The sequence below is a fragment of the Myotis nattereri genome (genome assembly GCF_964212035.1).
Source record: "Myotis nattereri genome assembly, chromosome: 9".
Lineage (NCBI taxonomy): Eukaryota > Metazoa > Chordata > Mammalia > Chiroptera > Vespertilionidae > Myotis > Myotis nattereri.
The window spans coordinates 72,044,407-72,061,408 of record NC_138084.1 but is presented as its reverse complement, the minus strand read 5'-3'; the positions used below and the strand labels follow the sequence as shown (position 1 = coordinate 72,061,408).

The following is a 17,002-nucleotide window of genomic DNA, read 5'->3' as shown; positions in this document are numbered from 1 at the left end:
CCTACTTAAGTGACAATAGTTTTACAGGTTCCTTCCAGTCTTTCTTTTGTGTTGCTCGCCCTTCCTTTTCTTTCTCATGTCTTCCCTCATTTTCTTTATATAGTATCTCAATTGGCCCTCAAAGCTCAGCGAAGGCACTGGGACATGCTTAATCCATTTTACAGACCAGGAAACTGAGGCCAATTCCAGTTTGCTATGGAACTGGACTCCGCGCGCACAGGGAGCCCTCACAGCCATGCTCTCCACCTTTCCTAAGGGACAGCCACAAAGCAAACAGAACAAACCTGCCCGTGAGGCTTCTGAGCCTCGTTCTCAACCACCTCTTCATCATGGATGCTCCACATTATTTCCTCTCCCCCGCCCCCGACTCCATTCTTTATGCCCCCCCTTCTGGGGAGCAGGCGGTAGGCTTGCACTCACCGTGCAGGTGTGCACCCCCATGGGGCGGGGCGAGAACTGGGCGTGGAGCGAGGCGGGAACTGGGTGCAGGGTGGGCACAGGCTGGCTTTTGGGCCAACGTGGGAGTAGGAGTCCCAGCCTCTCAAGTGCTCAGGCTGCGGCGAGGCCCAGTTAGGCCGGGAGCTTCACCAAACTGCCGCAGTGGGGTACCCAGCAGTGCGGCACTCCTCCACTGAGGTGGCGCCGCCCCTCCACCCCCGCCTCAGGGCTGTGAGTCTGTGCCCCTCCGCCCGCGTGTCCTTCCACGCCGCAGTCATTGCCTCTAGTTTCCCATGTCTTGGGGCCACTGCAGAACCTTGCTCTCTGCGGGCGAGGCAGATCCCTGCCCGCCAGCACCCTGCCCAGGCCTGAGCCCCCTCCAGTGCACCCCACCTTGGCGCTGCTTCGCCGAAGCCGTGGCGCTTGCCCAGGAGCCGCCCCTCAGGCAGAGGCCTGTCTGCGCGACTGCAGACCCCATGGCCAGGGCTCCTGGCCGGCCGCTTTGCTGAAGCTTCCTCTTCCTTCAGGCTCTTCTCAGACCCCCGGGAGCTTGGCTCTGGTGGCCCCGCCCTTCCATGGCTCTCCCACCCCCACCTGTCAGGACGCTGCCGGGGCGTCTTGCTGTGGGCAGCGTGGTTCTGGGGCAGGGGTTGGGGGTTTGGGGAGCAGCTCCAGTAAAGTTTAGTAAACCCCAGGCCCCCAGCCCCTCCTTGAGCGGAGCCCAGGGCAGGCTGGGGGCCTGGGTCCGAACACTGCGGAGGTGGAGGCGGCGGTGGCAGAGAGGCGAGGCTGCATTGGCCTGCCAGAGTGGGTGGGTCATGCCTTCCTGCTCATCCCCCGTGGCCCGGCCCACAGGCCTGGACACTGCCACAATCGGCCCGCAGGCCTGGGTGGGTTGTGCCTCGCTGCTCAGCCCCGCGGCTCCTGGCCGAGTCTGTGATAGGCCCGCTGGAGTGGCTTGGGGCTGCTGCGTGCCGGGCTCCCCTGCGTGTTTGTGTCTCCATTCTGGCCCCCAGCAGCCCCAGCACCGAGGCGGTGGGGCTTGGGGCTGCTGGGGCCTGACAAGAGACATAAACACACTGCGCTTCCGTCAGGCTTCGCTCCCTGGCTTGGAGCCTATGTATGCAAATTAACTGCCATGTTTGTTGGGTTAATTTGCATACTCTCCTGATTGGCTGGTTAGTGTAGTGAAGGTACAATCAATTTACATGTTTGTCTATTATTAGGTAAGATAATATTTCCAGAATGGTGGTCAGAATATTAAAATCAGTGTGGATTTTAATAAAAATTCAAATTTTTTTGAAACTACCTACCTTACTGACCCAGAATTTCTGAGATGCAACTAATGACTCTCTCTCTATATAAATAATTTCCCAGGTTAGACACATTAATGTTTAGACAACATATTAGATGTAATTTTCAGAGTTATCAAAGCAAATTACAACCAATCAACATTTTTTATGAGTTAAATAATCATAAAGCCCTTTAGACCTTTGTTTCACACTGTACAACAGTATGGTTAGAGTTAGGTTTTAATAACAATTAATAGAACACAATAGAATTGTATATTTGGTCTCTTTTTTTTTTTTTTTTTTTCAATATTTCCCCATTCACAATACAGACCAGGCAAAGAGCCTGAGCTGAGGTGTATATGGGGTAAGTTTACTCTGCCTCCTATTTCTGTACAGTCAGTGTCAGAACACAGCCTGTGGTAACCACCAGGGGGCCTTGATGTGACTTCTTAAAGGATGTCTTTTAAGCTTAGAAAGGCAAGAAACCACAAAGTTTGTGGTTAATTTCATATGATATCTTTTCTCTCACAAACCAGAGAATATGTTTGTGGCAAAATCTGACAGACAAAGGTTAATGTTGTTAATATATAAAATGCTTATATTAATAGTAAAATTACTTAAGACTTACTTGATGAATGGACAAAGAACCTGAGAAAACAATTCACAAAAGAGGAAATATATATAACTACTACCCCAACAACTTTAGATCTAATATTTATTAAGTACTTAATAGTTCTGGGCACTTTACATGTTTATTTCTTAACTAGAGGCCCAGTACACGGATTCGTGCACCAGTGGGGTCCCTTGGCCTGGCCTGCACCCTTTCACAATCCAGGACCCCTCGGGGGATTCGAAGAGTCAGTTTCAGCCTGATCCCCGCAGGCCAGGCCGAGGGACCCCACCAGTGCACTAATCCATGTACCAGGCCTCTAGTATGCATATAAGATCCTTGGTTAATCTTTTCCTGCCCTCCCCCCTATCCCCTTCTCCATGAGATTCATCAATCTGTTCCATGTTTCCATGCCTGTGCATTGAGCGTCTGCCCCCTGGTGGTCAGTGTGCATCATAGCTACCGGTCAGACTGTCGCTTAGGCTTTTATATAGATAGATAGATATGCCCAACTCTTTGTCCCTAATTTATAGCTTTAAGAAAGTAAATTTATCCCATCCCAGCATCCTTAAGTCTTAAACTATTCCAACATTAACTTTAAAGCCTAGGTCTTACCTAAATATCAACTCAAAAAGTCCTAAATCTCATTATCTGAATCATCTAAATTAGGCGTGGGTGAGACTCTGTATGATGCAATGTGGGACAAAATTCTTCTCTCATCAGTGAATCTGTAAAACGGGAGAAGAAATTACCTGCTTCTAAAACACATTGGTGGGGCAGGCATATGATAGACATTTCCATTTTAAAAGGGAGAAGTTGGAAGGAAAAAGAGGTCAGGCAAGGATCCCAACCAAGTTCAAAACCCAGGGGAGCAAATTGCATTAGGTGTCCATGCCTAAGGTTAATCCTTGGGGGCTCCCTGCACTGTCCTTTGGCTCCTCAGCGTGGCCCCACCCTTTGCCCTTCTGCCCTGCTTTTGGAGTCCTTCCCTTCACTTGAAGGATAAAATCTTTGCAGCCACATAGCCCAAACTGCAGGCCCTTTCTTGCCTGTGTGTATTGATCCATGTAGGTGTTGATAACTGCACATTGAAATAAAAACACTAGGCAACTGCAATTTGGGCCTGCCTAAGTGGTGGAGAGTTTCAAGCCTGTGTCGTCATATTTCGATCTAGTGTTCTGTGCTGAGCCACTTGTATGGAGGGCTTAAGAGCTCCTTTGTGTTAACAAAAAAAACCCACAAACCATTGAAACCTGTAAAGAATTTATGTGAGTTTATTTGAGCCAAACTGTGGACATCTGCCGAGAAGCTCAATGAATTGAGATAATGCTCCGGAGAATGGGTAGTTCATACCTTGTTTTTATAAATTTACCATCAAAAAGAAAATACGTAAGTGGGTTACATGAAATTCATTGGTGATAGATGAAGGAGGTGGGATAAAGCAAAGCAGGGAATCCTCTGGGATAGGATAAAAAATGAAATGATAGACATGCTTCTTTTGCATAGATGGATACAGGATAGTTTAACATAATTAACAGTTGATGATTAACTTGATAACAGCAACAATGAGGGAATGCCCCAGTGCCATTTGCTGTGCCCTGAGGGGTTGGGGGCGTGGAAGGGAAGTTACAAGTTACCCATACATTTCACAGATATGTTATCTTAGAGGCAAAAAGACAAATGGGCTCAGTAAAGATCTAAGTTGATCTTTGTCAGGGAAAATACTGGCCTAGGACATGACTACCCACTATAACTTGTTTGTAGTTAAATATTTAGTTTTCAGACCATCGTTTGTGGTTTTTTCCAGGTCTTTGAGTTTGCACAACTGTCATACAGGCCTTCTCTAACTAGTCAGGTTAGCATATGGTCCATTTCGTCTGCATTTGTCAATAGCATGCTACAGGCTTTGTGGTAGTTATGAAACCTATATTAGCAGCTTAGACATTTTTGTTTTATTCTGAATTTGTATCTGGATAAATTCCCAGACAAGTGAGCTGGTAAGTCAAACATTATTGTATACATATTATCTCAAATTTTAGAAGACTATCACCTCCCATGGAAGCAAGATTACATGTAATTCAGTACTTAGAAAATGAAACTACTAGAATTTCTAATACAATTTATTATCCAAAGCTAATTTCATTACTCTGAAGCACACATATGGACATTGCTCAATTCCTTCTAAAATAACTGGCCCTTTTTAAAAAGAGGGGCAAACTTTAACTGGGATGCTGATTTTATTGTGAGGAGAGATTGATGGTGGTAGGTCTTGAGGTTCTGGTATTAGTAGGATTCTTTTTCCCATAGGTTTGTAGTAGCAGCCTAGGGTATTGACTATCAATTATCTTGTTGTAGATTAATACTGTGTGTTTAATCAGCTCCCAAGTTGCTGTATGACCTTGATTAATTTATTATTGTGAACATTTAGTTAATATCTAATACTGCTTTCCTTAAAGATTAAACTATAAGATGGGGTTCTGGTTTTTTAAAACTTGGTTAATAGTTCTATATAAATTTTAAGTAATTTTATCTTATGTATATACTTGTTTCTACATGTGCAGTAATAGAATGATAAAAATGAAGATTGTAATAAACATGAATATGTGATGGTATTATTAGGCAGGTTTGCCAATTGGTATGTCCAATAATTGTGCTGTCTTCAGATAGCTTGAAGGACAAATTACTATTGTGGTATTTCCTACTGATTTTTTTATTAAATATTTTGTCCAGCTTCTCTAGCTGTTTTTTTCATTTTTATATACATATTAATTTATTTCAGAGAAGAAGGGAGAGGGAGGGATAGAAACATCAATGATAAGAGAGAATCATTGATCAGCTGCCTCCTGCATGCCCCCTACCAGGATCAAGCCCACAACCTGGGCATGTGCCCTGACCCTGACCGGGTATCGAACTGTGATGACCTGGTTTATGGTCTACGTTCAACCACTGAGCCAAATGGGCTGAGCTGATTTTTTTTTTTAATTTAAATTTTCTAAACAAAAGTCCTTGAGTACTCACCCACTTTGTCTTTCCACCACAATGCCACAGGGTGGCACTGTTGTGCTTTGGCTGAATGTTTACAAAATCATCTTTTTCTTTTGCCGTCAAATCTGTTATTTTGTGGAATAAATAAGATGCTCTCAAAAGTATATGAAAATGCACTCATATCAGATACATAATCAGTTATGTGATTGCTTTCCAGTGATTGTGCTAGGTTGCTTTTTGTGTTAATCAGCTTTTTATTGGCATGCATAGTTAAATTTCTTTTTCTTGATTGCCCCATCATATATAGTTAAAAATCAGAGGGCTTGAAGATTATGAAATTGTAACTTGAAGAAACCAACAAATAAAATTACTTATATGACAACAAGCATATCTTTTAAAATTTTAGGCTTTTTTATAGTATTATTAAACTACAGTTCCGATCCAGTTATATAATGCTGTCTTCCAAATCCAAGGTAGCTAGCTTCCCATTGTTATTATTTACCCTGTTTGTGCCAGAATCTATTCAGAGGAAACAGTTCATGATTTATGTAGCTGTCGTGCTCCCATTAGTTAAAATCTTCAGATATACTTTCATCACTTTTGCAAGCTTGCTTGCTTTACTTTCGTTAGTGTGTAATTTATCAAGCCAGTATGTAGTAGTGATGCTTGCATTTTAACAAGATAGTTTTTATTAAGGGCCTTAAGGAATAAACATAGCTGACTATCAAAGGGATTCATAGCCCTGGGGCTCCTAAGATCACAGTTTAATACTTCAACAATGCTATTGCATGAAATGACTTTATAGCTTTGCTGGGCTACTTTTAGGAAATAATAGTTTTAAATTAACAAACATTAAACATCAGTTGAATTCATAAAATGGATTGTAATGTTATTCTTGAGAAAATGAGAGGGCTAGGAATACATAGATGAATTAAATGAGTTTAATGAACTTGAAAATAAAAGAGGATCTTTGTCTTGAATTAAAGGACCATGTATTATTGTATTGTAGGGTTGTTGGAAATATTTCCTGGCTAAACAAGAGGTGACTTTTGACAGTCTTGAAGTGGGGATGGTAGGGGAATCTTAATTTTGGGGAGAGCTGCTCTTAGTAGAAAATAACTATGGGAAAGGTACTTCTTTACTGTAGGACAGTGATTTTCAACCAGTGTGCTGCAAGAATTTTTAAAGCATGCAATACCTAACTATTTAGACAGGGGTACTAACTCCCTTTCCCTTAGACCAGTGGTTCTCAACCTTCTGGCCCTTTAAATACAGTTCCTCATGTTGTGACCCAACCATAAAATTATTTTCGTTGCTACTTCATAACTGTAATGTTGCTACTGTTATGAATCATAATGTAAATATCTGGTATGCAGGATGGTCTTAGGCGACCCCTGTGAAAGGGTCATTTGATCCCCAAAGGGGTCGCGACCCACAGGTTGAGAACCGCTGCCTTAGACTGTTAAATTTAAAGATGACAACTGCCAATACAACAATAGCCTTGCAGGATGAATGAATCAAAATTATACCTATTGTTTTTATATATCAAATCAGGAAAAATACATATTTTTTGGTGTGCCGCAGAACTTTAGTAAATAGTTTATGTGTGCCATGAGATGAAAATGGTTGAAAATTGCTGCTGTAGGAGACATAATAAGCTCCCTATGAAGATAAGGGTCACATCTGTTTTCCTCATGATAGTCCCAGCGTCTAGCACTTGGGCACTTGAGTGTGAATAATCATAAGAGTGCTAATTGTTGAATTGTCATGGGGGAGATAGTTATTACATGCTAGTAAAGCATTAAGTAAGGGGATTTGACATCTTTTTTCCAGGCATGCTGTGTTGGCAGATGTCATTTTTTAAGAATTGTAGTCAATCAGTTAAGAATGTCAGATTTTGGAGTTGGGTATTTTAGAAATGGGAGGCAGAGTAGATAAGCTACGTTGACAGAATCTGCAGAGGGACTACCTTCAAGAGGTTTTCTGGAAAATAATGGGGCACATTTAGGAAATAACTTACCGAATAATGGTTAACATTCATTTATTCATACAGTAAACATTTGTGTTTACCTACCTTGCCTTGGGCCCAGCTTTCTGATAGGCCACTTAAACTGTAAGTGTGTGAGGGCAAGAACCATGATTGACTTGTTTTAACCATTAGTTCAGTACATATTTGTGTAATATTTTCACGTGTTTTACTTACCTATAGAATAAATGGATGATAGAAAGTTCCTGCCTAATAGTAAAAAGAGACAGACACATAATTATAATATTTTGAAAAATACTGTATATTTTAATTTGTATCTTAGCCTTTAACTCTAGCAATCAGATTCTTTGAGTTCTGTCCTTTTTGTCATGTATTTTTAGAATGCTATGTAATATTTTGTCTGTGGAAATAGGTGAGTTAGGGATATACTTCAAAAATATTTCAAATGAGCCTGATTCATACTATCCCCAAAAGAATTGAAATTAAAATCTGTTTTATTTGGAGAAGTAATATTACAAAATGTTAAAACAGTTATTTTGAATAAAATGTATTTTCCAGTCGTGGTAATAACTTATAAAAGAACAACTTTCAGCATTCAACCCATTTCTAATAAATTATAATAAAGAAATCATTCCCCCTATTATATAGCAAAATAAAATTTAAACTCCAGGATAGACTTGCTCTATTTTAAGAGTTCTTATGTATTTATGATATTCTATTGTGTATAGGAATTTTCTCTTGACTAAAACGTATAACATGTTTGGCTGCTGCTAAATTTTTTCAAAACTTTAGGAGCATCTATTGATAAAATCACATGGTTTCTCTCCTTAAATACTGAGTAATTCACAGACTTTCATTATTGCTATTAGCCTTATCTTTTTGGGGGGCTAAACCCAGCTTGTCACTGTGTGTTATTCTTTTAATTCCAAACTTAACTTTGTTTAAGATTATTGTGACTATTCAAAAGTAAGGTTGGGCTATAGTTTTATGTGCTGTCTTTAACAGATTTGGTAATAGAATTGCTATTTTTAATTCACTATTTCCTCAATTTACAGGTCGTGGTTCAATTTCAGAATTCTTCCATATTATGAAGAGAAAGTTTACGAATAAAGAATGGGAAACAATCAAAAGCTTTAAGGATGAATGGACTCAGCTGGATATGTTTTATAGGAATTGGGTATAATCTCTTTCTAATTTTCAGAGTAAATGACTGAAATTATTTCATTATCTTTGCAAAAAATAGCAGAAAATTTTAGGTTATTACTTGGGAACTTGATTCTTATGTATGCATTATTACATTATAATGACATTTAAGAAAATATTTAATGCTCAATTAGAAGGTTTACTTTTGGAGCTAAAACAAGGCATTTTATTTATCACTTTTTAGAATTGTTTTCTGTCCTAAAGGAACTCATACAGATGAGGCTTTATTTAATAAACACTTATATAAAATTTACTATATGCTGGAAGACATTAAGTGTTTTATAAGTTAGCTAATTTAATTATTATGAAAGACCTATGAGGAAAGTACTATTATTGTTGCATGTTACACATGAGAAAGTGGAGGTACAGCGAACTTAAATGATTTGCCTTAAGATTATACAGCTGGTTTGTCTCCAGGCCTACTTTACTGCATCCAGCAAAGGTCCAGATATTAGGGGCCTGTAGAGTTTATGAAAAATTTTATCTACTAAAAGCTCTCAGAGAAAATGTTTTCTGTGTCTTAGGCACTGAAAGAAAGCTTCATAAAAGCCATAGGTGTTGGACTTGGATTTGAATTGCAACGGCTTGAATTTGATATGTCCCCATTAAACCTGGATTTAGGGCAGGTTTATAAAGAAACACGTTTGTTTCTGGATGGAAAAGAAGAAAAGGAATGGGCATTTGAGGTAAGAAATTGATCAGATTGCTGTAACTGTAAGGACTTGCTAATTTTGTGCATTTGTGTGAGATTAATTTGGGGAGGCTAGTCATTGGAACAAAACACGGCTGGAATCGAATCCTGGTGCTCTGAAGGTGAAGTCAGGGAAACTGAGTATCTACAGTATTCAAGCTGATACTGGAAAGATTGGCCAGAGAGTTAAGTAAAATGAGCAGGGAAAGAGGCCCTGAATGGAAAGAGCTCTGTGTATGCACAGCCAAAGAAGCCATGCTGAGGGGCTTCCATGTTAGATTGGTCACATCATACCGGGCATTATGGATCAGATTGAAGATTTTATCTTTCTGTAATTGATTCTTAGTTGCCAGGAGAGAAACCCAACATAAACTCATTTCATCCAGAAAGATACTGTATAGGCTGGTAGAGTGTTTCATGTAACTGGGCTTCAGGATTCACTAGAATTAGGGACTGGAAAACTCAGAACTCGTTTCTATTTTACTTTTGCCTTTCCATATATCCTAGCTTCAGTTTTCTCCCACCATGGTTTCTCATTCTGTACATCGGCTTTCTTAACTTCTGGTTTGTGTAGCAGGAATGACTGCCTACCACTCTTATGTGTAACAATTTGCAGATTAAAACCCCACAGAGATTGGTGAGCTCCCATTCTGTTCCAAGTCCTAAGAGTCCTGGAGAAAGGACTCCCCGACCTAGCTTGGATCTGAGGCTTATCTTCTGACTAGTCACTGTAGCCAAGGAAGTGGTCTACTGTGATTGGTCCAGCTTGTATCCGGTGTTCAGAGCCCAGCAAATGGGTTCAATACTAACGTGCTTATTGCTGCAGTAATCATCTGAATTGTGTTCGGAGTAGGTTGGTGCCCAGAATAAAGAATTAGTGATGAATAGATAAAATGAGAGGTGTTCACCAGTTTTCTCAAAAGAATTTAACAAGTGTTAGTAGTGAGTGATAAGATCAGATTTGTATTTTAAGACCGAGTTCTGTCTGGGTGGAGGTTAAGGAAGTGAGATGTCAAAGATGTTATGACAATTCTGTGACTTATATAGGACCTTCTATTGAAAAAATGAGTACTAGAGAACAAGTCGATAAAATTTGAGATGCCATAGAAACACCCAAGTGAAGGTGTCGGTGAATAGAATGAAAGGCTGGGCTAGAGGGAAAAATCATAATCATTGACATGTGCATGGTAGTTGAAGCCATGGGGTTTAAGTTGCCGCAGTGAGGTTACCTAAATTTGAAGAGAGGAAGGCCCTAGGACAGCATGCTGAGAATACTGATAATTAAAGGTGGAGTGGAGGAAACAAAAAGAATGACGAAAATAGAAATAAAACAAGAGAGTAGTGTTAGGGGATCCAAGGCAGGTAGAAAGTATTTTGAGAGTGAGAACTGGGTTAAAACTGCTAACATACTGAGTAAGGTAGGGATTTTATCAATTAAAGAGTACATTACATTTAGGATATTTTAAGTGTACAATTTTAAAAATTGTAACCAAAATTATGTAAAAACCTTTAGTCCTTACAAGATTACACCTTAGCTATTTCACTCATGGGGAATCCTCTATTCTCAATGGTGCCCAAGAGAGTAGGCCTAGTAGCAAGGTGAGGAGGGAAGAGTCAGTGACTGGGCCAGATGTGCTTCACGTTTTTGGGTGGTAAAGATGTCTGAGTTCCTCAGACCAAGTAGATGCTGTGGAAAATGGTGGCCAGTGGGCCTGAAGTGTCTAGAAAGGGCCCCACTCAAAGGGACTCCAAAGGAAGAGGCAGTGGGCAGTCTACTAGTTGCTGAGGGCAGAATTGTCTTGAATACACTGCTAGCTCTAGGCAGTGTACAGGGAGCGCTAAAGAACTGAAAGTGGGTCACTGAAAATACCACAGGTGCCCACCCGTGAGATAAGCCTGCCTTTGATACGTCATGTGGTTCTAAACACTGCGTTAAACAGCACTGGTCATTCCTCTGCCCCTTCCCTGCAGTCCCTTTATGTCCCACCTTAAGGAAACGAAAGTGGAAAAGGAAGAACGAAGAGCACGGTGAGGCCACGGGGAAGATTGTGCATCTGCTCTAGGAGTGAAAGGGGTTTTTTAAGCTGAAAGTGACTAAAGAGCTTGTCCAGGAGCTGGGAAGGGAGATGCATCAGGGCACATTTGAAGGCAGCCATGGAAGAGTAATGAAGTTCTTCACCAAATGTCCCTGGGTGTTATGTTAGTTCAGTGTACCAGTTACCAAAGTAAGGAAGCCATGTGTATTAGATGCAGACACTATAGAACTGGTGATCTAAGTGGTTTTCCAGAAGTAATTTTGTAGCCAAAACATCTCTGTATGTTATAATGTTCACATTATTAATATATTTTGTGTAAGGAATGGGAGGACAACCATGTGTTAAAAAGAATAGTTTGGCCGAAGCCGGTTTGGCTCAGTGGATAGAGCGTCGGCTTGTGGACTGGGGGGTCCCGGGTTCGATTCCGGTCAGGGGCGTGTGCCTGGGTTGCGGGCACATCCCCAGTGGGAGATGTGCAGGAGGCAGCTGATCGATGTTCCTCTCTCATCGATGTTTCTGACTCTCTGTCTCTCTCACTTCCTCTCTGTAAAAAATCAATAAGATATATTTAAAAAAAAAAAGAATAGTTTGGTTTATAATAAATATTGTGAGCTTTTTTCAGCTAAAGTGAAAATAACTTTAAAATATTAAACCTTTTCTAATACTTAACTGGTTATATTTTTTTCCTCTTTAAATGTTTTTTTCCTAAATTTATTCTTATTGAATTTTAGGTTTTATTAATTTGGATATCTTAAAATATGAAGATAAGAAAAACAGGGTAAAGGATATAAAGTCCCTAAGTAATTCAGTTTGTAATTGTAGTTTGCTTTAGTAAAGTGGCTTTTTAGTGAAAATTTTGTTTCGTATTTTTGTGTACTTTTTAAAAATTTTATTGATTTTTAGAGACGGGAGAAGGGGAGAGAAACATTAATGTGAGAGAGAATTGATTGGCTGCCTCCTACACGCCCCATACTGGGGATGGAGCTTGTAACCTGGGCATGTGCCCCTACCAGGAATCGAATCAGTCACCTCCTGGTTCATAGGTTGATGCTCAACCACTGAGCCACACCGACTGGGCAAAAGTTGAATATTCTTTGTCTATAAAATTCCGCTATGATTTTCTATAGTATATAGTTAACTACATGTTTATACACAGTGTTGCAACCTGATTTGTTTTTTTAATGTTAACTTTAAGCTTGTACAAAATTAGCATCTTCAATTAGGGCAGAGGGCTCTCTAGTGGTACCTAGATAGGACACTTCATCTATGTAGTACTCTGGTTTAGAATGTATTATTTAAATCATTAAGAAATAGCAAACCCCAAATGAACAGTGTTCTATCAGTAAAAGGGGGAGAATGGGGCTTGTATTTTAAAATACTGTTGAAAGAAAGGTTAGCAAGACATAGCAACTGAATGCAAAATTAATCCTAGACTACCTCCTGTTTGAGTCGGGGGAATGCTATAAAAGACATTATTGGATTAGTTCAAAAATTTGTAATACAGGTGGTAGATTCAAGTACTACTTCCATGTTACATAAACCAAAGGTATTAACTACTATGGTTATGTGAGAGAATATTCCTATTAGAAAATACATATTGAAATATTTCAGACTAAAGGGTCAAAATGTATTTGACTTCTCCTTAAATGTTTGGGGGAAGTGAAGGAAAATGGGTGGGTGGGTATGGTGTGTGTGTGTGTTGTGTGTGTGTGTTTGTGTGTGTGTGTAGAGAGAGAAGGAGGTTGAGATTTTAAAGATGTAAACGAAAGTATAAGTTTACGTATTTAGTAATCTGTATTTTTTACTTACTTTTTCTTTTTTTTTAGGAAAGCAAAATAGATGAACACCATTTTGTTGCAGTAGCTCTTAGGAAACCCGATGGATCTAGACATCAGGATGTAAGATTTTAAGATTTCTCTGACTTCTATTTTAAAAGCATGAATCAATTTTGAGTTTTTTCTTTATTAGTAGAAATAATCACTTGGTTTACCTCAGCTTTAGAGGGATTTTTTTTTGTTTATTTTTAGATTACAGATTTAGACGTGTTTTTTGTTATCAAATCCTTAAAATCATTTGAGATTTTACAGAACATTTTAAGAAGGTAGTTAAATGGTCAGCCTGGGTCTAGAAGCCAGGTCTTCTGAATAGTAGTCTCATCCTTTTCACAACCTTAGTCATCTTAACAGTAGTTTATTTCCCGGTGAATATCTTGAAGATAAAGGTACCCAGTTGACAGGTAGTAAGTAATGGAATTATTTGGCAAATTGAACCCCTTCTCCTTTTTTGTAGTACTATCCTCAGTTATTCCCAAGTTATACTATCAAACATATGAGAATCCTTGTGTCATATTGTGGCATAACGTGGTCTCAATTCTTCCTATTACAGTTTGTAAACTTCTGTTAATTGGTAAGTAGAGAAAGTTAAAAAAACACACAGAACACTTAGGGCCAAGGACGCTTAGCCTATATATAGTTGTGATTCTACAGTAGTATTAATATAAGGACAATTGATCATATTATAATAATTGAAACTACATGCATATCCTGTTTAACAAATCCATGTGAGAGAATGGGGCGTGATCAGTACACACACACACACACACACACACACACACACCATTATTTCCAGAAAAGTAGTTCAGTCCACAGACCATTCCTTAGATAGATTAACAAAGGATTAAAATTTCTCATAGATTATCTTCCTTAAAAGGGGGTAGCATATTAAAATGGACCGCTGTTATCTGAAGATGTTCTGACCAAGTTTACCTGTCCTTGTTACCTACCCTATTTTACTTCAGCTCTGCACTCTCTCTGAGTAGCATATATTTCCATAGAGCTTTATATTTTTTGTAACATTTACACACATGGTACTTCTTTTTTATTTCACTGGAGAGAGCCTATTTAGGCAGCAGCATTGACGTAGTGGGAAAAGGACGAGAATACTATTCCGAAGACCTGGGTTCTAGGCCTAGGCTGACTGTTTAAACCTGTGTGGTGAGCTTGGGCAAAGTTGATCTTCCGAAGCCTCAATTCTCCATCTATAAAATTGAGAATACAACCATATCAGCAAATAGATACTGACCTTGTTAAAACACTATATGAAATCCAAGTATTATCTTTACTAGAATGCATGGAATGTTAAAAGAGGTCTCTATGGGGTTCAGTTGTAAACAAGGGCCTATCTCACAGAATAAGAAAAAGGGCACCTATCTTACAGAATAAGATAGTTTTAGTGTTGATGAATCATTTCCTAAAGAAGTTTTGCATCTCTCTGGTTATGGGTCTAGAGTATTTCTCCAAAGTTTGCCTGGTGGCCCTCACCCTCTATCAGTATAACCCAGCTTCTTGTTATATATTTTGGGATCCCTTTTAACTTATCTCCTGAATTAGAATTTTTGGATGTGTGACTCAGTAAGTCGACAGTTTAAACAAATATCAAAGGTTATTGTTATGTAGAAGAAGTGTGAGAATCGAGTTATTTTTCTGAATTTGCTATATTGGCAATATATAAGGATTAAAAAACAATTGGAAATCCTGTGTTGTACTTTAATATTACTGAAATGTAATTTGGCCTTATTTGTTATTTTCCTAATTATAAATTTGATCATAAGATTAACATGCAGTGTAACAGTCAGGTAATTTATTTTTTCCCTTTTAGGCTTCATCACAAGATGATTCTAAACCATCCCAGAGGCAGTTTACAATTCTTACCTATAATGATTTAATCTCATCTGCTGTTCCTATGACCCCCGAAGATCCTTCATTTTGGGACTGTTTTTGCTTCACAGAAGAAATTCTGATTCGAAATGGTACAACGTCATGATATGACAAGTAACAAAAGGAAGTGAAAGCTGTTTGTAATATTCTGTATTCACTAAAAAATAAATGCCTGATCCTATTATACTATTAAATTTTATTTCACAAAACAGTTTGAAAAAGAAAAACAACTTTTCCTATTATAAAACTTACTCCCAGTTTAAAATAGTTGAGCAGAACACAAGTTTACCTTTTCTCCCACCCCAGAATCTCATGAATTGACAGAAGAAATGGAAAAGGGAGGCAGAATTTTGGGTGACACAGGCACCCCTTGGTTCACTGCACTTTGTGCTTCACGGGTGTTGCTTGTTTACAAATGGTTAGCAAGACCCTCCACCAGCAAAACGATTACTATGGTAATCTGGGACTGAATCTGTAATATCTGAAGCATGCCTATACATGTTTATTGTAGAAAAACAAAATGGAAATTTACAATAAGGAAACATTTAATTTCCTGTCTTTCAGACATAACTATATCAGAGGTAACTATTTCTAAACCCTTTTATTGGCAAATGAGTCTATATTAATGTATTTGTTTTTTAATAAAAAAAAGTGGGAACATACTTTTTTTTTTTTCTTAACTGCACATCTACTGTTCATAAATACTTCCGTGGCAAAACTTTTCCTGGCTCTAAGGTATTCTGTTGAAGGGCTAATATCAGTTAGGATGCTTTGACCAGAGATAACAGTGTCCAAATATAATTGAGATAATAAATGTTCTCATACATTCATTATCTCATACAATATACAGTTGAGAGGGGTCATTAGAGAGACTTTTTTTTGCCTCAGCCTCAGTTTGTTTTGCCTTAGACGTCTCATGCTTATGATAGCTGCTGTGCTATAGCTCCCATCTTCACGTCATAAAATTTCATCTGAAAATAGGGAAGGCTGTTTCTCTTCTCACCTCTGTTTTGTCAGTGAGGAGTACATTTCCCATGAGTCCCCAGAAGATTTCCCCTCAGTTTCCCTGGACTCAGACCAGATCACTGAGAAAGCCAATGTGGAATCTGGGAAGCAGACTTGGTAAAGAAGACGCTGAAGTGAGGGGGAGAATGGCATCCAGGGAAAGCCACTGCCTGTGGTAGTGGGTGTACCACAATTGACTCATTTTGTCCTTGGTTAGACATTTGATTTACTGTAAGTGGTGCAGTGAATATCCTTGTAAACACATTTTGAGATATGTGCTTATGTCCTTGAGAAAGTTTCTGGAAGTGGAATGATTGGCTCAAAGGGTTTAAACTTCTAGAGCTTTGATAAAAATTGCCAAATTGCTCTCCAAAACTGTGGTGCAACTTGCACTTCAAGTTAGTTTTAAATGTGTGACCCCCCCTTGCACCTACCACCTGCATACTCCCTGGTAAACTCTAGATTTTTTTTTAATTTAATCTTTGTCAATATAAGTAGAAAATGGTACCTTATTTTTTAAATTTCTATTTCTTTTCATTACAAATAAGATTGGTATGTCAGTGTTGTTATTGGCTGTTTGTATTGCTTCTTTAATGAACTGCCTGTTTATTGTCTTTGCCTGTTTTCATTTTAGTAAATAGGACTTAATTTAAAGTGGGAACATAATATATAAAATGCCAAGCCCATCATATTGATGACAGATCTATGATATGGTTGTAGTGCATGTCTTGGGGAATTAGTCTTGTTATTGCTTAATATCAAGAAGTGAAATAAGTTTATTGTTTCCATTACTGAAATTGAAAGTTGTGTGAAATTAGATCCTTTGCTTAGTAAAAAAAATTGGAATGTTTTATAATATTTTATTAAGCATGCCCAAATAGTCCAAGAATAGTAAATAACGTGTTTTAAATGGATCAAATGGCATTTATAATACAAGAAATGGCATCATCCTTAGCATGAATGTAATGGTAATATGAAAAACTGTCATCTGTCTTGTTATTATAATAAAATGATTAACATTGAATTTTTATGAGCCAGA

At 38.8% G+C, this 17,002-nt stretch overlaps 1 protein-coding gene across 1 annotated transcript in view; it reads left to right on the top strand.

Moving 5' to 3' along the window:
• AASDHPPT (aminoadipate-semialdehyde dehydrogenase-phosphopantetheinyl transferase) overlaps positions 1-17,002 on the top strand; it is a 26,221-nt gene extending 9,219 nt beyond the window's left edge. The window contains exons 3-6 of the mRNA XM_081099646.1: positions 8,368-8,489; positions 9,040-9,201; positions 13,069-13,140; positions 14,900-17,002. Of these exons, the coding sequence (XP_080955772.1) occupies positions 8,368-8,489; positions 9,040-9,201; positions 13,069-13,140; positions 14,900-15,064 (521 nt within the window). The 3' untranslated portion in view covers positions 15,065-17,002. The remainder of the gene's footprint in view (positions 1-8,367; positions 8,490-9,039; positions 9,202-13,068; positions 13,141-14,899) is intronic.